General features: G+C 36.4%; 1 protein-coding gene across 1 annotated transcript in view; it reads right to left on the bottom strand.

Annotated features, from left to right (window-relative positions):
• The window catches only part of ARMC2 (armadillo repeat containing 2), a 70,477-nt gene that overhangs the window by 20,234 nt on the left and 23,020 nt on the right, over positions 1–27,223 (bottom strand). Inside the window, exons 8-14 of the mRNA XM_084203130.1 lie at positions 26,320–26,412; positions 23,335–23,513; positions 21,975–22,077; positions 19,284–19,504; positions 14,882–15,027; positions 12,623–12,722; positions 104–419 (exon numbers count right to left, since the gene is read on the bottom strand). Coding sequence (XP_084059256.1) covers positions 104–419; positions 12,623–12,722; positions 14,882–15,027; positions 19,284–19,504; positions 21,975–22,077; positions 23,335–23,513; positions 26,320–26,412 — 1,158 coding nt within the window. The remainder of the gene's footprint in view (positions 1–103; positions 420–12,622; positions 12,723–14,881; positions 15,028–19,283; positions 19,505–21,974; positions 22,078–23,334; positions 23,514–26,319; positions 26,413–27,223) is intronic.

Here is a 27,223-nt window from a genome sequence, read left to right as displayed (position 1 = left end):
GTATGAATGTCAGCCAATTGACTTTGGGGTTTTTTCAATGGAAAATCTTAAACTCTCCTTACAGGCTGAATAAAGATAACAAACACAACATAAATGTTATTACCTAGTACTGTAACAAGTAATCCTACAACAGGATGGGCAGCTGCCAGAGCTGCACCTATTTTAGGGTGAATGGAGAGGTTGGCCAGCACTCTGACCAGTTTTATCAGAACATCTTCTGCTTCTGAAGGATACTTTGGTTGATTTTTTCCTTTTCTATCATGGTGCCATGTCAGTGCATTCAAATCAAGTTCATAGTAGGTTTGGAATAATGATGTCAAGGTGTTAACACTGTCATTTTCTTTAAAAAATTGCTCCCGGGACTGGTCATTCCTTGCTGTTAAATTACCAAGAATGAAGATGATACGGATAACCAAATCCTGTAACAAAATAAAGAAACAAACCATGTTACATGGAAAACATCAGAAGGTGGCAGCTGCTTAAAAAGAAGATAATACTTAATTTGCTTCCCAATTCAGATAACAGCACATCCAGAACAACTGAAGGAATGGCAAACACAGCAGCTAGAAATAATTTTTTATGCTACCAATTTTCATAACCTGAATCACAGAAGAAATCAAAAACATCTGACAGAACTAACATACCACTGGAGTAATGACTAATGCGATATACTTAGTAGAGGTCATCTATTTTTACCAAGCCCACAGTAATCTTAAAACATCTTAAAACCACACTTTATATAACTAGAATAATCATATGGGCCAGAATTTACTAATCTTTCAAGTAAGAGAGTTTCAGCTGTGACAGGAAGAGACCACAACCTTTCCTTTTCTAGGCCTGGTAACCGTTTTAGAGGTTAAACTCCTTCCCCTTGATTTGTTACTGTTAAATCCAAATTAGGTTTTATTCATTTTGCTGTTCATTCTAATTGCTTATAGATAGCTGAATTATTTGTTCCTGATTTCTACCAGAAATATAATTGAAATTCACTGGTCTGTCATTCTTCAGCTCCTTCTCTTTCTCCTTTTAAAAACAGGCACCCTACAACCTTGCAATTCTTCATAACTTTTCAAGAATCCCAGAGATTGGGATCCCCTTTCTGTCCTTTTGTAAACACCAAAAGGTAAATTGCATCAGCTGGTTTGATGACATTTAATATGCTTCAGCTTTTTTTTTAGTGACAAAAGAATCCAGGCTAAAGTAGAAATTATTCATTTGGCCATACATAACCCTTTTAGAAAAAGAAGCAGAAAAAAAAAGGCATTTCACACTTCACTATTCACAGTACCTGCCAGTAATGCTCAGCTTCTTCTGAACACCAGAGAAATTATTTCCTTGTTGTCTTCTCACTTTACTATAAAAAGTTTTATTACTTTTTATGTCCCTTTGTAGTTGCGCATCATATTGTGCTCTGCCGTGGTTTTTTTCCTGATTTTATAAGCTCTTCCTACCCTTTTACTTTTATCATCGCTGAATGAGACCTACTTTCTATTTTTGTAAAGTATCTTGAGATCTCATGACTTTACCAAGTTGCTCTCCTAAAGCACTTTCTAGCCTAGCCTTCGTACATACTGATATACAACCTTTTAGTGGCAAGACTAGAGGATTCTAACTGAATGGCATTCAACAATGTCCCCATCTTTTTCTTAGCCACCAGTATGTGACAAGAAAAAAAATTCTGAAAGTCTAAAGTAACTCAAGTTTAAACTACTTGAAACACTTCCCTCTGTCACTTCCATCAAAATCTACTAATTAAAAAAAAAAGTCTGTAGCTTTAGCTTAATGGTGCAGGTAAAGTAACAGCATTTCTTCAAGTACATGAGAACCATCTACCTTTAGCTGCTAACCTGCTGTACTTGCACTAACCTAGAATTTTACTAAACAATTATTATGCTGCTTTTCTTCAAATATCATAATTATATTTACACATATTGTAACCCTCCTTGGTATTAGTAACATACGTTGACACAGTCAACTTAATATAAGTTGACACGGTCAACATAGACACAGTCTAACTTGTTAAAGTATACAAGCTAATACTGAAGGAAAAAAGATGTTTAGGCAGCAACTCCTCCTTTGATACCTGCCTTCATCTGTAAGTTTCAGGTCCTAAGCCTCTGCCACAAGACACTGGCAAAAACATCCTCTCAGGAAGATGAGTGCTATGCCTGAACATGAGAAGCAGCTGTCTCCTACATGAGGAAATAGTTTTCACATTCATGGATTTAATAATATCACTCTGTAGGACACACTTCCAGTTTTTTTTTTAACTAGGCATGACATTTTTGTTAGGATCTAAATGTCATCATGACAATTTTTTTATGAATATTCTTAATGACTAACCACTAAGAGCTTTCACCTTTGCTGGCACAACACCCAACTCACAAAGGCTGTAAAAATTTGAAACAAACAACTGATGAATCAGAAGAGAGAACTGAAAAAAGCAGGCAATCTAGTTTGACTCGTTTATATTGACTTTCTAATTTTGGTCAAAATGGTATCAGCCCAGCAACAGCTCTACCCAATCAGGAAAGAGACAAACAGGTACCACACAGCAATCAACTGATATTTTGAGAAGTGTGATCTCAGCTGTGCTTTCCACCTACAGCCCAGCAAAACAAACTTATAAAATACTTCTTTTTTAGCTAAGCACATCCGGCTTTAATAGAATAGTACCAAAGCTGCATTATCTTCCAGCGAACACTGAACTAGCAAGGACAAAGAGGAAAGCTGTACAACTTCTCCTGAGTAGTACAGTGCTCAAGGATTTGTATTATTTTTTGCTATATTTCTTTAAATGCTCATGGGTAAGGACTGCAAGAGTAAGAAACACCATCTTAGAATGGCTATGTAAAAAGATACATGCAAAGCTACATGATATTTTGAAACTGCTTGCAAGACTAAACCTGTGGAAGGCCCATGGGCCTTTCTGTAGCAAAAAATCAATATAATAAATGAGATTACTGTTCATTTCCACATGTTTGGAGTATTAAGTGCATATGGAATTCCAGACATTCTTTCACACTTACAGAAAAATTACATTTATCAGATCAATTTATATCATATGGAAGTTTCAACATGTATTGCACTAAAGACAAACTCGATTAAAGACAGGAATTACACTCAGTTATTTCATCCTTTTATAGTGAGGCATTCATGTGAGACATGATGAACACAGAGTGTACTAAAACCTCAGTGGAAGGCTATATACAAGAGCACACAGCTTCACCTACACAAATAAATTTGAACAAACAAATCAAGAAAAGCTTCAGAAGATCTTTTGGTTTGCTTCCTATCTGTGAAGAAACTGATATTTTGGGTTTTGAGGTGATAATGGTACCACATACTCCATCAACATTTAACTCATATTCTTCTGGAAACTGACACATAAACACTTGATCATCACGGATATGAAAGTTTTTTTGCTTATCTACTTCTAAAACTCTCTTCTTTGCCCTGCCCTAGTAGCAAAGGTACCCCATGGACCTGCTGAGTCACAGAACCTGACAACAGTTTATCTTGGCAATAAAGTACACCTGCCTTTCAGTGGAAGCATGATGAGCACAGGTACTGACCGTACGGGCATCTTATCAGTAAGGAAGGAAAGCAAATTAGGTCAGTAGTTTCTAACTAAAACAAGATCAACAAGGAAGCACAGTCTAATCTAGAACCTGTGAATGCTGGCCAAGTACCTGCTGTTACTTTATTTGTTGTCTGGCCCCTCGCAATGAGGGGGATGGTACAAAAGAAAAGGTCAGATGCCAGCAGCTGAGTTCCTATTGAATCATCAGCTGTAAATGAAATCTGCTTTCCATGTTACCCAAATTTCAGTGAAGTTAGTCAAAATTCTACCACCTGCCCTGCTTCTCATTCAAATCTAATTTACACTTCACCTCCAAATTTGTATTTCTACTTTATTATGCACCTTGGAAAGAAAACTTGCGAGTTTTCTTTGCAGGGTTTAATAGTCTACTTATAGGCAAAATTACTGTACCTATACTAACCCAGAGCTAATCTTTTCCAAATACAGTAAATATTTATCTTAAAGTGACATTCTAGCTGGAAAAATTTCTGTTCAACCACAGAAACAACAGATGTCACAATATGAAACTCAATTTAAAGAATAAAAAGAAGGGGGAGAGGGCAGTGGTGTTGAATGCACTGGAAGTATCAAAAACAAATAGAGAAACTCCTGACTAAGTAATGTGAAATAAGGGGCAGAGAGAAATTTTGCCACAGGGACAGCAGGGAGTACCTTGTCAGTAAAGAGACCCTCCTTCCCCCCCCAAATAATAATGCATTTGAGGAGAAGGAGAGACCATCAGTGAAATACAATTATACTTCAGTGTATCCACACCATAGGACCCTACCCAGTAATTTCTGCATCCCAAAATCTGATCTGTTCAGCTAAACTTTTCAGAAAAGGGTTAATTTGCACTTAGTGAATTTCACCTATCAAGAACTTGTGCTTAGGTTTGTTTGTGGAGACCTGGAGACCTGGGAAAGGAAAAGAAGAAGAGCAAGCACACTGTCACCAGAACAATATTTGATGAAATATTCTATAGGCTCTCTAAAAAAACAGTATTTCAGAAATTAATTTAATTGGAAAAAAAAAGTTGAAAACCATATCCTCCATGGTATTGCTCCAATGACTGCTGATCTCTCTTGTTAAAATCTTTATTCTTATTACTACTTTAAATTTAAACAACTTTGGCCCCTATTTCTTATCAGTTTTTTTTCTAGATTAAAGACTGGTCTTCTAACAGAAATGTCTTCCTTGTGCAGATTCTATTAATAGGCAGCTTGCTAATGGTCTGACCTTTGTCAGGGATAAATTAATTTCCTTGGGGCATTTTAACTCTAGTAATTCTTTTAGCTTTTTTTAGAGGTGTTACCAAGCTTTCAGCATCAATTAGAGAAGTTAAATCAAAAACTACAATAGCATATTTTCATAAATGTGTCTCACCAAGCAGTAATATCTTCTTCTTATTATTATTGATATTTTATTGTTTACCTATCTAGTAATTACATACACTCACTTGTATCTTTGGATAGACCAGAACAGCAGGTTTCTATATGATGCATGCCAACTGGTACATTACAAACTTTGAACACTGCATTTCTGACAATTTTACATTCAGTATACAGATCAAATACTCTGCACTTTTCTCAACATTTTTGCTTTTTCTTTCAGACAAAAAATACCCAAAAACAACTAATAACTAAAGCTTTAGGAAGATGTACATAAACTTTTCAGCTCAGCACACTGTCAGAAATCATACTGTGGGGAAAGAGTGACCTTCTGTAGTTATTCACCTTTATCAGCAGGGAAATTTCTTCAGAGTTGTCAGAATATCTATCCTAGAATTGCTACTTCCTTCTTGGAAATAGAAGCAAATTCCAAAAGAATGACTGATCAGTTGTGAATATGCAAGTACACATACAAAACATCAGAGGAAAAGATTGTATTTTTTGCTCTTTAATGATCAATTACATTACTGATCAGTTTCCTTTTTTAAATTTTCCTAGGCACTATTATAATGTTGGGCTACACTGAGGAGGAATACAACTGAAAATATGTACTAGTACATGTAGGAGAAAAGAACCACATTATCAATGCAAATTCTTTGTAGGGTTACTTGACAAGCATTTCAGCACGAGTAGTGGCATAAACCAGCACTCATTCTCCTTTCCATACAGAGTTTCTTTCCTCTCCCACATTGCTGCCTCAGTATGTGGGATTAAGGAAGCATTTCCTTGATTGTTTGTTCAACAACCTAGACAGGAAAGCAATGCAGATGATAACCAGGAAAGGACTGGGGCTCTTTTTTCAGTTTTAGGGCTATTGGAAGCTGGGTCAGTTCTCTGACATGATGTATCGTGCTGTCACACAAACAGCTGTCCTCAGCCCACATGAGGGATGGCACAGAGGAAAAAGTGAGCAACCAAAACACAAAGAACACTTGGGTCAGCACTGGATAGCCATTTATTTAGAAGCAAGCAGTAGACACAGGAACACACCATTGCCCCCAACATGACATTAATAAAAAAGCCCTTTGGAATCTCAGAAGAGAGTGATGGCACTGAGCAGAGCACCAATAACTCTCCAAGTATTTAAAAGGCAAATGTGTACCTGAACTAAACACAGGTGCAGCACTACACTGTATAAGGAAGAGTCTGTGGTTGCTTTTGGGCACTACATGACTTATGTTCTACGACTGACTGAAACAGACAGATGGTGGGTTCCTGGGAGCTCATCACAGAGTTAATCCATAACATAAACCAGCCAAAACACCAGCCAGGAAGACCAGGCATCACCACATGCAGATAAGCCTTTACCTAATCAATAAAGCCAGAAACACAGTGGGAAAATTCCCTGCAGTTAGAGGCCTCACCTGTCACAACCTTCCCCACAGCAGTGCTCCCAAGAGCAAAAAGGACATTCAACAGCCCTGAAACAAGGTTTTTTCTTTGGGGGAGACAAGAGCAAGTCTCACAAGCAAAAGCCTGCTTACTCACAGAAGACAATAAGCTGATTTGGGAGCTGCTACCTGGTAGATGCATTTGGGAAGGAAGCTGGGCACCCAGGCACAGTGAACCTGATAAATGTGGACAAGTCCTTACAGAGGATGACAAGGTAATATCTCTTCATTTAATAAATTGTTTCTGACAAACTGATTGCTAAATCAATCAGCTAAAGCAGTGTGCAAATTATAACTGAAAATAAGTGCAGTTCTTCTAGCTGATGCAAGAGATGCAAAAATGATAACAAATCTTTCCAAATCAGAAAATCAGAACTGGAAAGTTTGCCAGAATCTGAAGAACTAATTGATGATCAGGATAAAATAGGAGCACTGAGAGAAGAAAAAGTAATTGCAGAGAAGTTAAATGAGTTCTTTGCATTGATTCATGCTCACTCTAGAAGCAACTGGGAGATCTCAATGCAACAGCATTCTCTGGGGAAGGCTCATCAGAGCCATCTGTCCAAAACTGAAGCAATCACAAACAACTTTAAGAAACAAATTGACAAAACAAAGAGTAACCAATCACCAGGACTGGATAATTATCCAACAGTTCTAAAAGAACTAATTAATTAAATAGCTTAATTACTAACAGCACTATGCAACCTCCTAAAACTGTAACAAACATGAAAAGATTCCAAGTGAGAATCAAGTCTGGTGTCTGGACCAGATAAATTAGAAGAGACCACAAAAAAAAAAAAAAAAAAAAGAGTGGACACAATCAGCTTTAAGACTTCTAATTTCTGACTTATGCATTTACTGAGTCCTTTGAAGGGATTAACAAACATGGATAAAAAAGACCCATCTGATATCACCCATGTGACTTTTCAGGAGACTTTGTTAACAAAGTCACTCACCAAAATCCTAGTGAAACTAAGGAGTCATGCTGTAAGGGAGAATGTCCTGGTATAGATAAATGAATAGAGGATGTAAAACAGAGTAAATTAGCAGTTTCTGCAATGGTGGAAGATGACCAGTGGAATTCCCAAGGCTTTGTGCTAGGATCTGTTGTATTCAATTTGTCCATAAACACAGAAAATGGGCAGCAGCAGTGATGTGGAAGAATGTACTGATTTCACCATGATATTCAAAGTACCTAAGATGAAGGCTGACAGAAAAGCTGAAAAAGAATTGTAGTCAGTTGGTAATAAAATAGCAGATGAAATTTAAATGCAATAATTTACACATTAAAGGATCCATGGAAAAGAACAAAGCAAACATATCTTCATGTATAAAATTACAGCCTTTAACCAACCACATCCACCTAGAGAGCAATCTTGGAGTTAATGACAGAGTTTAATGACCACAGATCAAGAAAGCAAATGAAGTATTGGGAATTATTGGGAAATAAATTTATGCAGACACGTATATCTATGATATGGCCACATCTTAAGTGCTGTGTTCTGGTTTCCTCCTCTCAAAAAACGAGACTGGAATCAGGATTGGAAAATGTTATGAGAAAAGCAACATGGATACACCATGGCATGGAACAGTCTCTCTATCAGAAAGGGCTACGTAAGCAAGGACTCCTCAGCATGGAAAAGAGGTAACTTGAAGACAGTAGGATAAACACGTAGAAAATCAAGGGAGGTGTGAAATGACATTTGCGATACAAGAACCAGAAGGCATCAAATGAAGACGGTAAAGGCAAAATTCAAAACAGGCAAAAGGAATTGTTTGCTACGTAACTCCTTGTCAATGGATCTTTAACACATTAAAAGTTTATATGGGGTCGAAGGGAGACTGTAGAATTTCATAGAAAAGAAGTCAGCTGAGATTTATTTCATACACAGCTGGCTGAGGGTGTTTCCAAACTGGAAAGAGTTGGAGGTTTGATAAGTACACACAGGAAGTATCATACAAGGCTGCTCCATTTTTATTGTTCTCCAGACATCTGAATCTCACCATTGCTGAGTATCAAGAGGAGACTGGATGAACTGCTCATGTGATCCAATGTAATTATCATTTTGCTGAATATGCAATTACTGCATCCAGTGATGTCAGATTCTTAAACAAATGCTTCCCAATTTCAAAATTAGGAACACTAAAGTGTAAGGGGACCTTTCTATACAACAGGCATAAGACTGCTCCTATACAAATTTTAGTATCATACCCTGTGTTTGTGCTCTTAGGATTGAAAACAGACTCCCAACTGATAAAACATTACACAGAAGCTGGCAGGGCCCCAAAATGCCACCTAAGCTCAGGTAGTGCCTGACTTACTGACAGAAGCTACTGTCCTATTTAGGCAATGTGTCGGTTCCAGCAGCATGGCCTGTTTGTGACTTGTGATATTAACCACAGCCTGAGAAAGTCACTGTTTAGGCAGTTTATCTGGAAAGCTTAGAGATGATAATGATGTGGGGAAGTGGAACAGAACCCTGCTAGAAGATTTCTTGAGATGGGCAAAACTCTACAAAGCTGACTAGAAACAGAATCATGCAAAGCTTATCCTGCAAGACAGAGGCTCTACACAAACACTTCTGACAGTTTTGACAGCATGTGGCAACCACCAAGGATTTGTTACTCCACGTAAGTAAGGTCCAAAGCCAGCCATGAATACATACTTCAGCTGTGTGTAAAAGCCCAGTTGACTTCCCCAGTCCTGCCCTGAAGATTCAGCTTTTCCAGTCTTCTGTATTCCCTACTTAAGACTATGACATGGTATTATCAAGTCCTGCCAACTCAATTTCCCCCAAAGTCTGCCTCATAGAGTTGAATCATTACTCTTCCATTCCTTCTGACTCCTTCACCCAAGGGAGAAAATGAGCTGAGAAAAAAAGGGAAAAGAGTTATAACTGCAGTGTGGAGCAAAGGACAGAGACTATTTGGGTTGCAACTGTGGAATTCAGTGTGTGGTGTGGATGCAAGTCATTAAGCCTATTTCCAGTGCTCCCATTTTTATTTTCACAGTACTTAATAATTACCTTTAAAGTCACAATTATGGCAGCCCTTGAGAAAGTCTGAATGCTGGTTTTCCTCTACTTTTTCTCCTGTGTTTCTAGCTGCTATGACTGCCAGTAAAAAGCCTGATCCCACAAAATCTGCAACCTGAAAACTCAGAAAAATACACACACACACACTTCCTTTCTTCACATATCAGTTTTTAGTCCCGAAGATTTTTAATGATTTAATAATGAGGATTTTTCCTTCTCTTTGATTCTTCCCACAGCAGACATTTTTACTCACACTGCTGTTACTTCATTTATTTTCAACACATACCAATTCATACTGTAACTCATTAGCTGTCAGCATTTAAAAAAAAGATTAGGAGTGCCAACTACACCTCAGGAAAAAACATTTGCACTCCACACAGCTCAAGTGTTTATTACATACTACAGAAAAAGTGGTGCACTACATTATCTATGTTCTTCTTTTTGTTTCTGCAGGGCTTCACTAAGCTGACAACTGACAATTGCATGCTTGTTTCAAAACTGCTGTAAAAAATAATTATTCTGAAGACATTGCATATATAATCAACACAATGTAATAGCTAAGGTCTTTTCTAATATACAAGCTACTTCTTTACTCATTTGTATTTTGATAAAACAACTGATAATTTAACACAAAATGCAATGCTAACCTTGTGAAGAAAGATGTATTTTAGGACCACTTAATAGCCAAATAAGAAGCTAAATTCTGAATACTAAATAACAACAAAAATTGAGGTAGATATGAACCTACAGTTCATTATGACACAAAGCTATTATCTCAGGAACCTAGAAAAGCTACCCTTAAAATGACAGATTAAGTTTAGGAGAAAGGCATTACTTAATTAAAGATACTTAATCTCGGTTCCATAATTTGTTGAGTTTTTAATTCAATGGTCACAAGGAAGAACAACTATAATCTAGGAAAATATAATGCCTTTGACATTTTTCATGTTATTTACATAGCATTTACATAGTATTTTACTAAAGTGTCTTTGAAGACTAAACTATGCAAGAGCAGTCTGAACCTAGAAATACTCAGATATGCTACAGCAGATATTTAGAAGAGAAACAACTTAATCTTTGTTCCTCTTCCATGTGCACTATCATAGAAAACAGGGATGCTGGTAAACAGGAAAGGAACAAATTATTTTTGTATTTGGCAGGAGAAAGAATCTTGTTCAGTATAGCCAATCCAGCTACTTTCATTAATTCCCTTCAATGATAGCAACCCAAAAGACCTCCTTCCAACAAATCCCCAAGAATTACTAAACCTGGGATAAACTGAATAGGATAACTAAATTATCTCCAACTAGTTTAGATGCTGATCAGCCAAGAAAGTTCCTTACTTTTAAGACTAATCTGAATGTAATTTAATATTCTCTGTTTTGAAGCCTTGTTCCACATTTGAACATCTATGTTTCAGATAAAAATTATTTTCTTCTTAAAACTTACCTGGCAGTAGAGCTGAGTAATTTGCCCTACATAGGGCATTCCACTCTTACCATTGCATCAATCTGTAAGACTGGGATCCTGCACCGAGCTCTGAGTTTTATCTTCAGTAAATGTAAGAAAGATCACTGTGATACAGCAGGACAATAGAGCAACACTCTTGGAGCTCTAATAAAGTTGGCAGCAACTATACTCAGAATTTTACTTCATGATACAAGGCATTTTGACAAAGTCTTAACATTTATTTCTACATGAACATCCCAAATACAGTACTCCAGGCATGTGGTTTTCTCTGGTAAAGGAGAGAAACATTTTGATATCTTATGAAGTTAGAGAGTATGGGAAGATGACTAAGGGTAAGAAGATAATGGTATGGAAGTGACAGGGAAAAACCACAGTTGTACTCCCTGGATGAAACACGGTCAGCATATCTGACCTCCCACACACTGTGCAATCTAAGGGAGACCCAACGGAGGGTGGAGCAGAGTGGAGACACCATGGCCAGGCACTGTGTTGAAACCTTTGCAGAGGAGGGAACTCAGTGTTACTTTCTAGTTGATAAGCCCCATAGCAGCTGAAAACCAAGGGAGATAAAGGAAAATGTCCTGCTCTTGAAACAGCAACTATTATGAAATCATTCTACTTGGACTAATGCATGTCCCCATCCCAAGGCTATCTCAGGTACTATTCTGAGATATCCACCCCCTAGAACAACCACGTCTCACTGACTAAGAGGTATGACCAAAGCCACTCAAGTTCCACCTAAACAAAAAGAAATAGTATAAAAATAATTTAAGAATGGGGAGAAATGGGGAAAGACTCCATTGTAACTTCTGGGATCAGTCAAGAAGCTGAATCTGTCTTCTCCCTCATAGGGGTGCCTACCGTGTAAGAAATATGATCTCTACATGCTGAATGATTGTCTCAGATCAGCTTTTATTGGGGATTAGAGCTTGTTAGTACATTGCTCTAAATTAGTATATTGATTTGAGTATGTTTTTTGCAGTCTGATACTATCACTGGCAAGTCTCAAACCCTAACCTTTCACAATTCTATTAATAAAGAGTGTTGGTCTGCAGTCGTCCAAGGGCACAGCCCTCTGCCCACAGTGGGTAACGGAGGAGGAGGTTCCTCTGTTAGGTGTGTGACCCTGAATAAGTCAGTGGAACAGATCCAATGGGACTGCTTAGTGAAGGGTACCATAATGGGACAATGACAGATTGGTTGGGCACAAGGGTCACGGCTTTCCTGGGGCTCTGACAGACTAATTAAACACAAAGTGGTTGAGTAAATCTCCCCTTTTTATATGACAGCAAGGAACATATTTTCCTCTGTTTTCACATTGCTTAGCTCTGGGAAAGTCATACTTCTTTTGCAAGTGAGGAGGACAGGAGGAAGCCAAACAATTTCCAACAATTAAATATTCAAATAGCTTTTTGCTTTAAAAAATATTTCTGAAAACTAGGGAAAAAATAAGGTACTCAAAGGATTGTTTCTACACATGGATAGACAAGTTAATCAACTGTCCGCTGTATTGCTTTGAATTTTTAATCTAAATTATTTAATTACAATTATTTACTACTTAGAAATGCTGTCAACCATTTAAAATTTTTATTTGGTAAATGCATAAAAGTAGGACACTGAAAACAAGCTTATACACAATAATACACAGACACATCAGAGGATTAAAATATAAAAATCAAGAGATGAAAAACTGACCTGCTGCTTCTGGTATTTGTTTAGCAGGGCTAAAAATACAATGTAACATCTGGAGCAGTCTGCTAAAGCTGCACAGAAGTCATTGTAGGTAGAAAGTTTGCTATAAAGAAAAAAAAATATAAATGAACGAAAGGACTTTTTTCCACAAGACATTTTTTAGAAAGTCACTTTTGATTCTCAGAGCTGTATTTTCCAACAAATGAAGTGAATTCCAATACTCTGACTTCTAGCAGAGGCATGTGCAGTTATATAAGAGCACAACAGAAGCCTAGCTATCCTTGGCACAGTGCATTACGGGAAGAAGCAAACATCAGGAGCTTCCCAACCTGCTTGCCATATGGGCACAGTATGCTAACACCAGCACTTCCTAGTGCTAAAGGGGAGAACTGGAATTTCAAGATGATGTGGAAGTCAGACGAGTGGAAATGAGGGGTCCCTTCCTAGTGCACACCTAGTAGAGCTCAGCAACAGCACCAAGAGACACATCTCTCACCAGCAAACACAGAGACTATGCCTCCTTGCAGGCAGGACTTATCTCTGCATATTTCCTAGCAGCTGCTCCAGTCCTACACTGCTTACCTTGCCCATTGCCAGAACAGGGAATTGGACATGCTTTGGTCCCACCATAAAAATGCAACAGGACAAGCTAGGATAACATCTTACTTCTTGTGTAGTCAAAACCAGAAAAGATCTGTGTTGATGTTCAATTACAACTTATTACAGGAAGATTTACAGTCTTATTGAATGAATAATCTGAATAGATTGAACACATTCTCTACGAAGAAGCTGCCTAAAGTTGATTGAGAGATTAATCATTCTGTATTACTAGAAGACAAAACAAAATTCAAATCTGAGCTCTTTATTGCATAATTTTTATTTTTTTTTTGGTGACTGCAATTTCCAGGAAGCTAATTAAATTGATTTCTACGGCTAATCTGTATTCTTGGATCATGAGTTCTAATCATGAAGAAAAAAACTGAAGCAGCAGGAAACTTTAAGTAAGATATTTTTTTACCATATTGAATTCTATACCAAGTAAATGTCCTTATCAGAATTACAGTGCAAGTATCAATTACACTTAATTACAAACTCATTATCCCACTTTTCATGGCATTTTCCAAGTAAAAGAAATGCTCCCTCCTCAGAAGAAGTAAATATGCTCAAAGTGCTAGAATCATTGCAAGAGCTCATTTTTAGGAACAAAACTAGAGACAGATGTGAACAATGTAGCATGGAATTGGGGAAGCCATTCACATGCTTTATGGACAGCACAAACAGCAAGGAGAAGATTTGCCTGGTTTCAGCTGTGGGGAGGAAGGAGTGCCAGCCCCTTACGTAGGCACTGTTCAAAGCACAACTCAACCTCATCCAGAGAGGAGAAGGTGATGGACAATTTGGAGTACTTGAACAGGAGGAGAAGTCCATAACAGAATCTCAACACAGAACCACAGGCAACATGACTCAATGCACTAACAAAGCAGCAATGGCAAATACTTCATCCAGCACATCCCTCATAAACTGCACTTATAATCCCACTATTCCTGAAATTACCAACAGCTGATTTCACAACTTCTTTCAAATCCTTACATTGTCTGCAAGTCCATCTAGCACTGAATATTGCAAGCTGATGCTTGGTAACTGGAAGACTTTTGACTGAGAAACTATTCAGACTACAAAAAGATCTTTGTGCTGACTAACTCACACTGATCTCCCTCTAAAAAGCACAACTTGGGAAGCAGCCGTTGGCTGCTCATAAAACTGAGATTCTTTCAGCACTTCCATCTGCACACTCAAGCCCTGATCCCAGGGATTAATCTCCTCAAACACTCTGTAACAGCTCAAAACAATGAACACTAGTCACATTTTCCCTCTTGTGTACTTTATTTCCCAATACACAGTTCCTTGTGTAATTTCTTTCATTTTTTTTCAAATGTGGCCTAAACCAGGATTAATAAATACCTAATAATTTATGCAGTTTTAAAATTCAAGAAATGGTACTTAAAAAAACTCAATCAAAATCGGTGGGATCAAAGAATGACACAATACAACAAAATCTTTTTCATGGGATAATAAATCCAAGTCTGTATGGCTACAATTACACAATTCCGTAAGCATTACTAGAGACACAATTAACATACAGTATCATTAAAAGCTACTTTTTAAAAAAGAGGTCAGTGCAAATCTTCCAATCTTAGCGCTGCTCCTGCCTCCTTGGAGGGAGGGGGACGTGCCTGCCCAGGGAACCGCGTTCGCACGTACCTGAGCACGCTGACAATCCAGATGCACACGTCCTTGTCGCTGCTGCGCTGCTCCAGCGCCACGCAGAGCTCGGGGATGGCAGCGCTGGGGCTGAGCTGGCGGCGCGACTGGGCGCAGTTGGCCAGGATCCGCAGAGTGGCCGTCAGCTGCACAGGAGGTTGGAACAGCCATTAGCCAGCGCCGCTCACAGCACAGCTCGGGACAGCTCGGGGCTCATCTACAGCCCCGAGAGCAGCCTGCACGCCTGTTAACGCTCTGCCGCTAGGCATGAACCAATAAATAACAACAGCAAACGTGCGGGCAGCAACATGGTGTGCTCGGGATAACTGTGTGAAAATGTAACATTGACACTGGTCTTTGCCTGCATGTAACCTCCTTCTAGGAGGGACACAGGATCTTTCATGCTTTAAAATCTTGCATGTATACAGACAAGTACCAAGTGGAAGTAGGTGAAACCCTGTGGATGGTTAAAGTAATTTTTTGCATAATTCTTCAATAAATCTTAGTATTGCAAATTTATATTTAAATCTTGAAAATACGAATATATATTTTGATTATAACTGCAAACTGCAAACTAAAATGAATTGATTTTAAAACAAAATCAGATTTATTCCAATTTAAAAATTAAAAGTTAATCATGATAAAAAAAATCCACTGTTTGAGCAATATAAAAATGAAAAGCTTAAGTGCTCAGGTCTATTTGAAGAAACCAAAATATTTTCAGATGATACTGTTCTATTTCAAGGAGCTTAAAGCATAATCTAACTCTAGCAGATGTACAAATGCATCACCTACTGCATATTTTGAAATATTCTGGTTCTCTTCCAAGGCAAGAGTATTCAAATGACTAGGTCAGACAGGCAATGACATTTAAGTTAATTTTGATCTAATCCAGAACTTACTACAAAATGAATATGAAGTAATTCAATCTTATGTGGATATGGGAATTCTTCAAAGTTTCCTTATTCAGAGTGAAGTTATTAACTTCAATTTGATTTTGAATGGAGTTTGATAAGGCACAAAAACTATCTGTTCAAATTGTTTCTTATCACAAAAAACTCTGGAAATTAAGCATTTTATCACTAAATTGGACTGCTTATCCAATGATATGTAATTTCTAATTTTAAAGAAAAACTCTTGACAAAGAGCAGGTTAAGATGTTGTGTTTCAGCTTTTGCACATAGGACTCTATGCATATTCTGTCCATTCTCCAGCAGCTTTCAAATTTACTGTCCTACTTCAAAAAAATTGACAGCAGAGTACAAATTTTCAGCAACCCCATGATGCTCTGCAATGGAGCAACGGGAGATGCAACATGTCAAAATGGAGAAGCAAGGCATAGAGGGAAAAAATATGTGATAATGTAGTATGTGAATGGATTTAACTTCAGCACTAAAAATGCAATTTGTATTATATTCATAATACAGAGAATCTGAACCTACAGAAGCCATTTGCTTGATATCACTCATATTTTAAGAAGACACCTGGGATTTTTTATTATTTTAACTGAACAACTGCAAAAAAGATTCCAGATGTATACTCCTTCTCAAGTCATGATGCTTCAAAAATCAACACAATACTGGAGATACATTTTAATAAATATATTCCGATCAAATACTTTGCTTTTCAAAAGTCTTGGGAGAAAAATTGTCAAATGGAATAGAGACAGATGACTCCATTCAGTGCTTACATACAAGATGTTCAGTCAGCCTCGGATGATAATTTTTGAATTCTAGCTAAGCTTCAATTGACACAACAAAGGAAATTAAGGATAAGCCACATATTAAGAGTGTTGTTTAAACCCAGACAAGAGCTTTCACTGCAGCAAAGACACTTACATATTAGATAATGGGAAAAAAAATCAACAGATGATGGCACAGAGGTGTCCAAAAAGAGAGTAAAAATTTTCAATGCTTGATACAATTAGATGGTTCAAAATCCTCAAGCAGTAAATTCTATCAAGAGCAACCCTCAGACAAAGACAGGTTGGAAAGGAAAAGCAATGCAAAATAACATATACACTTAAATGTGCAAGAAAACAGCATTCAGCAGTTCACAGAAGTATATATCCATAAAATACAGTTAATGTACAACTGAAACTTGTAGAGTACAGTTTGAAAAATAACAGAAGCTAGCCAGACAGCAGCTGAATTCTAGAGATATTGTGATTCCTTCAAGCAGACCCTATGTTTCAGGGAGAAATGCATAGCCATTATCTTTAGCAACACCCAGCAGTCCTAATCCTTATGTTGCCATATGAAAGATCAAATTCACCCAAACAGAAAATTTAACTGCTGACAAATGCTATTTTTAAAGGAGAAGACATTTAAATGCCTTTCAATCAAGGAACAGGGAATACTTATTAAGTCTTGACAGTGACTCTTCAAAAATCTTGGCTTTGAGTAAGCATTACTGTATTTTGTATAAATATTAACACATTGTTAGGTTAAGCAACATAAAATTAATCAAAGTTGACCCTGGCTTCATGCCCTCTATTAAGGGAAAAAAATATTATAAACATTTTTATTCTTGAATTGTATGACTTCTGCAAAAAAACCACTGTGGACGAATGAAGAAATCAGATAGGGACTTTATTCCCACAAAAAGGATCTAGCAAGATTATGTATAACACTGCCATCTGGTGATTGTGCAATTATACAGTTAAAGAATGAAGAGCTGGTCGCAACTAAATGAGATATTTCAGTTACCAAGGTTAAGAGATAGCAGAGCTCCCTTCAGAGACCACTGTGACTATTTAAAGTGTTTTTCTCCTCCAATATAGTTTGCTTTCTATAACTGAAGATGTCATTTCTGTACATCACTGGCTATTTGATCTGTTGCTACAAGAAGCAGTATGTTATGAAAACTTTATTCTGAAGCCATGGATCACAGAAGAAACTTTCTTCAACCATTGCTAAAACAGAACTACTCGTTCATCTGTCTATGATGACTGATCAATTAACTCACAAGAAGGAAGTAGTGCACATGGATTTGTTGAAGGACTCAATATGAGAAAGTCACACAGGAATTCCTCCATAGAAGTAGGAATCACTACTTTTCTCACAAGAGCAAGAAAACCAAAGTATCTGTACTATTATAGAAGAGAACACAAACAAGTGAAAGAGCAATCTCAAAAAGAGGCAGCTGTCAGTACAGACTTCTCCACAAAACACTCAAGAACTTCTTAGAAACAGCCAGTCTATTCAAACAATACAAAGCAATGTTGCTATACTTCCATTTGTACTGAAAAAAGCAGACATATGAGGGATTTTTTAAAGAAAGCATAGAATACAATATTTTCCTTTTACACATTTGCAAATTACACTCTTGATTAAAAAAACCTAAATTTATCCACAGACAAATAATGGAAGAAAAACATTCCTGTAAAGTTGTGAGAAATTTCAGTCAAAATCCTGGAAATAAACTGATTCATTAGTTTTATTACTAAGACTAAAAAAAAATCAGACAAAAATCACCAATAGTAATGTGGTGATGTAGGCTATCTGTTTTCTCATATAATTTCAAGAAGTATAAAATCCTGTGCTTATAAATTAGTAGAGAATTAAAGAAATCTGGCATAACTAGCTGACAAACCTAGTGCAAACACTACCTCAAAAAATTGTCCAATGTATTTTCCTATGAAGTACCTGGCAGTTTACAATTCAACTATTCACTAAACATTACATCAGTAACTTCCAAACAAATGCCAGGAATCTACCTGGCAAATCCTTGGTAAACACAATATCCATTCCACAGTGTTTCTAAAATACATGGGTTTGAAAAGTTTTAGGGACAAGGATTGGTTTTCAGAGCCATTGTTTATCAAGGGGCTTTGTATGTGAAAACATTTTTGAGCCTGCTGCCTTCAAAAGATTCAAAAAGAGTTTGCTTTTGCATCTACTTTTTCCTTATATTACAGTTCTTCAAAAACATTCTGTCAAAGAAACACAGCTGTATTTCCCTACACATTTTAAAAATACATTATTCTTGTAATAAAAAGGCATTATAAAAAAGATTTTTGTAATCTCCTAGAGTACTGCAGAACCAGCTTGTATTTATTATTTCAGTTTTAAGAATTTAGAGAACATATTTTTATCTGTTTACTACAGTATCCAGAATATTGTCAGCACAAAACAATAGTGATGAGAAACAACTGGTTTATTAGGTATAAAAATATTTCTATTCACTTCAGAATTTCTAAAGCCTTTAAAACTGACTACACACAAACATCTGTGGTAATTATATTAGGTTCTGAACAACTTCATTTAACTTCTTAAAAATAAATCTATTGAAATATAGGTACAATTCTGTCAGTAGCACACAGGGTTAGCTTATCTCCTCTAATTAAATTTTTAATTTGCCCTTGAAGTACATACTTTTAGAAATAACAGTAAATGCTAACCTGGACTAATAAGTGGCCCAACTTGGAGAAATATGTGTCATGTTCTTTTATGTTATTAATCTGCTTCATTAATTCCAGCAGCATTTCAATAGCTCCTTTGCTGACCATTTTCAAACGGAGTACTTCCTTTTCAGACATGACTTTTATAGCTGCCATGCAATAGACAAGAGCTTCATGGTTTGTTTGTAGATCTTCATTCCACAGAACCTGCAACAAATAATCTAAAAGGAAAATCATCATTCAGAAAGTCTAATATTAAAATTTATATTGATACAATCCAGTCAATAAAGAGATTAACAACTGGAAAATACCCTCAGATTGAACTCTTACATTTCTAATACATGAGCTAGAAAAATTAGATATTTGGACTGAAACCAAGAAACAATTATTGATGAATAAGAGAATGGGCCCGACTTTTGCTCTCCTACACTTCAAGAATGAATGTAAGCTGTAAACACATAGCAGGAATCATTGAAATTCTCAGTCAAGATTTGCAGAAGTGATTGTGTGTGCCTGGAATTTTGCGTACTTCCCACTACTTCATTAAAAATCAAATGTCTGAAAGCATCTCAAATGGAGCACTAGAAGGCACAGGGGCTTAATTCAACTCTCACATTTGAAATCTGTTCATAGTCTTTTTAGATTTACTTTTTATGTAGGTAAAGTTGACATAGAAGTTTTGGTTTTTTGCAACCACTCTCAGAAATCTGAAATTTTAAAATTTACAGTTAACATGAGGCCAAAGTATCTTCTGCAGTCAAATTGAGACATTCTGAATTTAGGGGGGTATCTTAAACAAATGAGTAATCCTAACCAACATTATACTTTTAAACTTCTAGTAACTGATTCAAAGAAATATTTATTTCTGCTTCCTATGTTCCATTCAGTTCCACCTGAAAAAACCATTTTCCTATATCATTAAACTGAAGCAATGTAAAAAATTTTTTCTGTCTCAACTGAAGCTGTGGGAAATGATGTTTATCTATATCTATCTATCTATGAATGAAGTACACACACTCTAGTTTCTCGTCCAAACTCCCACCCTCACCATTTAAATCACTTGGGTTGTGGCAATGTGAGAACTCAGTTGCAGGTTCCTGCTCTGCACAGTATCAAACAGGGTCTTGAACAGTATTGTCTGTTCTGATATGAAAGATGAACTTATTTCTTCTACTGGAGCTGCTGCACTGCACATAAATAGTTCACAAGGACAGAAGAGGAAAAAAAAAAAAAGAATCTATAACCCAGTGACTGTAACAGGGATCTGGGCAGTTGTGATGATAGGTCAGGGTCATGTCTTCTTCAGAGACAAGGTGGGTCCAAAACACAAAGAGTGAATAAACAATTAAAACATCTTTCCTTCACTAGTTTTTAAAATACAGGGAAAGAAGAGCAAGTGAAAGAAAAGTGAATGAGGATGGAAATGAGAGAAAAATGCTACTTGTTCAAATGCTTTGTATGATGCTGATCTCTACAAAACTACTTTTCAGTATCCAAAGTCAACCCTGTTCTGCTTCCTGCGAGTCCTTTCCTTACCACCTGAAAGGTGTGTCTTCATTTCTGACAACAATCATTTACTAAACTCTAAGAGCATGAATACTCTCAACTATTTAAGCAAATATACACATATGCCTTAACCAATACAGATGCAATAACTGCTTGCAAGATCAAGGCCTACATTATTAAAACATACTAAAGTTCTAATGAAAGGAATGACTTTCAATCAATACTGAGTATCATTTGCACACTTTCATTTTCTTCATATTTCTCATATTTGCAAGGGGTGGGGGGGGGTGTGCATGACACAAACACTCTTACAAGCACAAAAGATCTTGGAGCCATTGCTGACAGCTCTGCAAAACCATTGGCTCAATGTGAAGCAGCAGCTATAAAAAATATTAAAAAACCAAAGACTATTCTCAAGATTCTCCCTGATGATGGCCAACACCACAGTCAGGAGTATCTCATTTCTATACATTTGGTGCAGACACAGCTTGAATTCTATAGATAATTTTGTTCCATAAATCTCAAGAAGGGCCCACTGGAGTTTGAGAAGGTACAGAGAAGGACTTACAAAACAAATGAATGACACAATATCTGCTCAAAGAGCTAAGAGGCTGAGATGCCCCAATCTTGAAAAGGAGAAGACAGAGATATGTGATAAGACTACCTTTTAAAAAATCCTGAAGGTGAAAGGCAAACTGACTGTATAAACTGTTATAAATCCTGCAAAACTACAAGCAGGGGGATAAAGAAAAATGTATAGATTTAAAACAGAACACAGAGAATTTCTGGAAATTGTTCTATGACATCACAGAGGGAGAGAGAATCAGAAAATGCAAAAAGGCAAATGAATGAACAAAAGATGTATAAACAGAAACTAAAAAGGAATTAGGCAGGGATGCACCATCCAATGTTCCTAAAAGAACAGAACAGTTCTGGATGCTGGAGTAGTGCTGGGGAAACAGATCACAGAAAACACACAGGTCCCTGTGCTCCCCCTAAAGAGTATTCCCCATCCCCATTGCTACTTAGACACAGAATACTGGACTAGACCAACCATCAGTTTGACCCAGGCAGGCAATTTAGTCTTTCTTCAGAATTTTTAATTCTGAAAATGTTTTTTCAAAGATGAACAACTTTAACTGTTGAATTTCAACATCTATCTTACAGACAAGAAAGAATACATACCCAATAATGTATCATTTTGAATGATGAAATAATTATTTTCATTCCTACAAATTTTAAATGCTAGCTTGCAAACACTAAGAAGATTTTTTCCATCTACTTTCATCTGCAAAGAAATTAAAATACATAAAATCACAACTCAAATCTCCATGCAAATATGCACCTATGCAAGTTCAGACACCATGGCAAACTTGTATTCTCACAGAACTATTAAATTACACCTCAAATCCTAACAATACATTGAAACAAACTGAAGATGTATGCAGAATTAAAGGAAACTGAAATAACCTGAAACTCAGGTATTTTAAACTCTATTTAGCAAACTGTGCTGGCTTTAAAATAACAGGTTTTAACTTTTAATGTATTAATATAAACGGGTAGTATATCAATAACTTGCAGGATTTTTTCTCCAATTCCCTTAGAAAGAAATTCTGTATGGAAATCAGTGGTTTGGCATCTATGGCCTTACCACAAAGACCTCCAGTACAACAGTACATGTCATAATGAAATTTACTCTCAGCTATCAGAAAACATGATCTCATGATGAGAGATTGTGAAAGGGAAGTAAAGGTGATAAAAATACAATGACATCTCTTTTCCTTTCCTCTGCATTTCAAGGGCACTTTCTTCTAGGTTCATGCTTTTTAAAAGATTACACAGAAAAACATCTGTAAAGGAACCTTTCTTTTTAATAAGCACCACTCAACATCTCTGTGGTATCTGAGTATGTAACTGTATCTTCTCAATAACATAACTTACACTACCTTATAGGAGAACATGACTTCCTCAACACACACACAAATTACTCAGATGCCTACAACACAACGTTAGTGACTGTCCATACATGCTTTGCAGAACATGAACAAAGGAGTTCTAAAGCACAAAATTTAATTGAGAGTTTTAACCAGAAATATTAAAGCAAAAGATTATTTACATTCGCTCACTTTCAAAAAAAACCCTTCCATTTTGGTATTTTCAGAACAAGATCAAGATATTACTCAAAAAGAAAGCTTCATTTCCATGCGTACATTTTATAATCAGTGGGTTTTTTAAATCCCTGCATGTGCATCCCAGTTTAGAACCCTGTGTCTTTTCCATGCCTATACAATATTCCTGCCACCATACACCAACTATTCTATTTTGTACCCCTCCTTCCTTTCCCAGATGTAACTTCTCTGCAGAAAATAAGCTACAAGTGCTGATATAGATGGATGGCAGACTAGTATCCCTGTGGTAGCAAACTGTACTTAGGAAAGGGTTAGTTTAGAGACAGTTTACAAGTATGAAATGAAAAATTAAATGCAAGTTGTAATTCATGATTTTGAGCTTCACATTCTACCAAAGAGCATTTCAAAACACTTACAGCCAGAATAATCTTTGCCAGCTTCAGGGAAAGTGGATCTGAATCAATCTCTACAAGTTTATATAATGTCTTCAGAAGGATGTTTCTTCTTTTAAATCTTTTTCCAAGCATATTTCCATCACCCAATGCTTGATGGAGCTTGGTACAAGCTAGACAAAGGTGTTCTATATTGTCTTCTCCTGGAAGGGTGTAGGAAAGGAGACAAAAAAACCCAAAACCTAATTATCAGTGCCACTTTATCCAGAGCATCTCAATACATGAAGACACAGAAAAACAAAATAAAGAACAGGTTGTGCAACAACAAAAATAAGACACCAAATAAATGCCTTCACATGATAATGTGATCCCCAGAAATAATTTTATTCTGCTTTGTCAAAAAAAAGGAGACAAAATCTGAGAAATCATTGAGCCAAACTAATACCTAGAGCTAAAATGAAACTCACCTTTGATGCTTAATAATCAGACTGACCAAATGTCTACCAGGAAACTGTGTCTCTGATAACATTTTTTTAAAGCACTCCACCCAACATTAGATGTGAAAAAGGGACCATAAAAGAGCCCATTTTTCTGCCCATTTACCTAACTTTATACATCAAACCTTGCTGGGATAAAAAAAAATGAATGTAAAAACTTGCTAGAACTCTTCAATGCACAGGTGCAAGACATATTTGAGTGGAATGTTGTCCTCTTGACAAAAAAGTGATCTACTTCCTCACTCAAGTCCCTGAGACTCTGTTTAAAATATACAAAAATCAAACAGAATTGCAAAAACTGCATCTCAACACAATGGAATCATGTACATGTTTACAGAGAAAAGAAGTCTTGTCTATTTTTAAAATTGAAGAGTGAGATTTTTTAAAGGTTTTCTTATATTTGCTTTTGTCCATAAGGTGAGACTTACAAAGCCCCACATAAAACCACATGAACTGGCAGTATAAACTCTGCCTTTACTCAGGGTGTACTTCACAGCTGAAATAAAGTCATATCAAGGAGGCAAAGCACTGGTGATGAAACATGTCTGAGGCCCCTACCCTATAGGCAGATTTAAGGACTGATCTCTCAGGCTGAGAAGTGCCTGGAAGCTCTCAATTTGCAATCACCACACTCAAGGAACAGCAATGGCTATTCCATTTCTACTCCCATCATGACAGAAAATTTAACAAAATTTAGCATGATTCTAAATGCTCTGCTCCAGTAAGCTGTTGAACAGGAGTGGCAAGGAACAAAAACTGAAAGGCCTTACACTCCCTTTCATCAAAATTGACAAATTATTCATCACTCATCCCATGGGTCATTTTAAAGCTTAACCATCTGAGTATTGGAATGCAACAAAATAAATTATTTGTTCCTCTAGAAAAAGAGACTAGGGGTTTTTTTGTCATATTATAAACAACTCAAGCACATCATATTCAGGAGAATTCAGGCAATAAATAAGTTTCAGGTTAATTTCAGATTTGTTTTTGCATGGAAGGGCTTCTGCAAATATTTTTGTATGAGGAAGGTGAAGAAAAAGGCTTTTCTCTTAATATATGAAAAACTAAATGCAACCTAAGTTCATGGGCAAGGAATTAGCTAAAAGGTATGGAGCAAATGACTGCACACAAAATTAAAAAATACTAAATTACCAACAGACCCACTCAAAGCATTTCAATGATGGAATTCTAATATTCATAAGAATCATGCAGTAAACAGTCTACAGAAAGTAATATATCACACAGTTGCAGGAGGCAATGATGCAATTCAATTACAATTTGTGTTAATATTCAAGCAGTAGCAAAACTCAGGTCGTAAGGTATATGTAGTACTACATTCAATCAACTGGTGAGAAAGTATCATCAGATAATGTCATCTATTTTTAAAAAACTAAGCCATAATCAGGTTTTTATAAAAGCCAGAAAAACCCCGATACACTAACCAAATCAAGTGAAGACTGAGGAAAAGGGGCATGAAAACTGATTTTCCTTAGCTACATTCATGACAAGGGAAAGACATGATTAGATTTTACCTCTAAATTTTATTTTGCTTACAAAGAAAGAACATCTCACCATGCAAAACTGTAACTCAGTGGCTGATATTTGACAATCTTGGCATTAAGCAAAGAAAATGTGAAGTTACACAGCTGTTTTCAAATTTCCTGATCACTGTTTTCTGTACATCAGTGACAGACGTGGGAATGAGAATCCTGTCTTTTTTAAACAATTACAAATATTGGGAATCACTTAGCAGTGTACAGGTGTTTCATACTCATGAACATCAGCAAAACTATGCAAAGTAAGTTCTAATCTGTACCATGCTATCACAAACACTGCTAAAGATCCTGTAAAACAGAAATACTTGTAAAAACAAATCTACTTGCTATATTCCCACCATTCAAATAAATATGGTGTCTACAGAAGGCAACTGAACAACTTTTTCAATGCAAAATGGATCCCAGAGTTTTACCATTCGAGCTATACTTAATTTACTCACATTTACTTCAGTATTCTGAGTCATTAGATACTTTTCTGGCACATCTAACACTTTAATCACAAGTGGAAATTTTCATTAAGATTGCCTTAGTTTTTTAAAATGGATTGAGACCTTCAGTACAGTCTATGGTTAAAGCAGTGAAATCTGTGCAATACTTATTCCTAAAATTATTAGCTCAACATTGACTGCTAAGCTGGCAGAGCTATGCTGTCTAAAATAAGGTAATTTAATAAGACAAGATCTTCTCTAAACCAGTTCTGTGTTTTTTCACAGGATCACAGAATGGGTAAGGTTGGAAATTACCTCTGAAAGCCATCTGGTACAACCCCTGTGCTCAAGCAGGGCCACCTAGACTGCCCAGGCCAGTTTTACACTGTGAAGTCACTGAACATATGAAAGCATAAAAGGGTACATACCCCAATTACTGTTATTATTTTGCAGTAAACAAAAATGAGTCCCATGCTTCCTACAGGAAACAGTACAGAAAACACACCCTTTCAGAGCAGTGTTACCCACTTTTTTGCAGTTCACGCAGAATTGGTAGAATCCTTGTATGCCAAAAGAAATCTTCCTCTTCCCATTCATTTATTCTTGTTTCATCCTTTGAGCCTTCAAAATACATTCAAAACACAAGAACACATTCAATGAAGGTTTCACTTTCTACAGTAATAAATAACTACAAATACTTTATTCATTAGTCAGAAAAAATCTAAAAATGTCACGTTTTGCTATATTCTGGGTTATTCTATGAATTAAAGATTTTCTATTTACATGTTCTCAAAAACGAACATTTCAAACAAAACTAGATGGATAAGTGGTTTGATACGTAAAGCTGTATTGTAAAGCTTTTGTTTGCTGACATTAATGTTTCATTTGATCACTGAATTGGAAGGTAATGACTACTTAAACATCAAAGTGTCCTAGTATGTCTCAGCTCTGTGTTCACGTGACAGCTTATTATTTGTTTAAAAAAATGCATACTACAGACAATCCTCTAGGATTGTAGAATTTTATCTAGTACATATGCATGATATTACACTAAGCTTGATTAACTCACTGGTCAGTTAGGGAAAAATCCTGTTAGTTATTACATCCTGTAAGCAATTCTAACTACTTCATGCAATCAGTTTTGCAAACTTCATGACTAAACTTTTATAAAATCCATGTTTATTCCTATTCTTCATTGCATTCAGCAGTTTGTCACACAGAAACCTCTGAAATGAGTAGTAAACTATAGACATGTGAAAGATATTTTGTGTCCAAAAAACATGTCAGAAATCTTGAAGACAACCAATTCCCACTGTTCTTGGCCACCCTCAGCCAAATACCCCCGTGACTCAGAAAAAGCTATTTTCCACTATTGTCCACTTCACAAAAATAGTTTTTAAAAATACTTGAGCTTTTTTATACTTGGCTTCAA

This window comes from Fringilla coelebs (assembly GCF_963513975.1).
Source record: "Fringilla coelebs genome assembly, chromosome: 3".
Lineage (NCBI taxonomy): Eukaryota > Metazoa > Chordata > Aves > Passeriformes > Fringillidae > Fringilla > Fringilla coelebs.
This window is presented reverse-complemented; position numbering and strand designations above follow the sequence as displayed.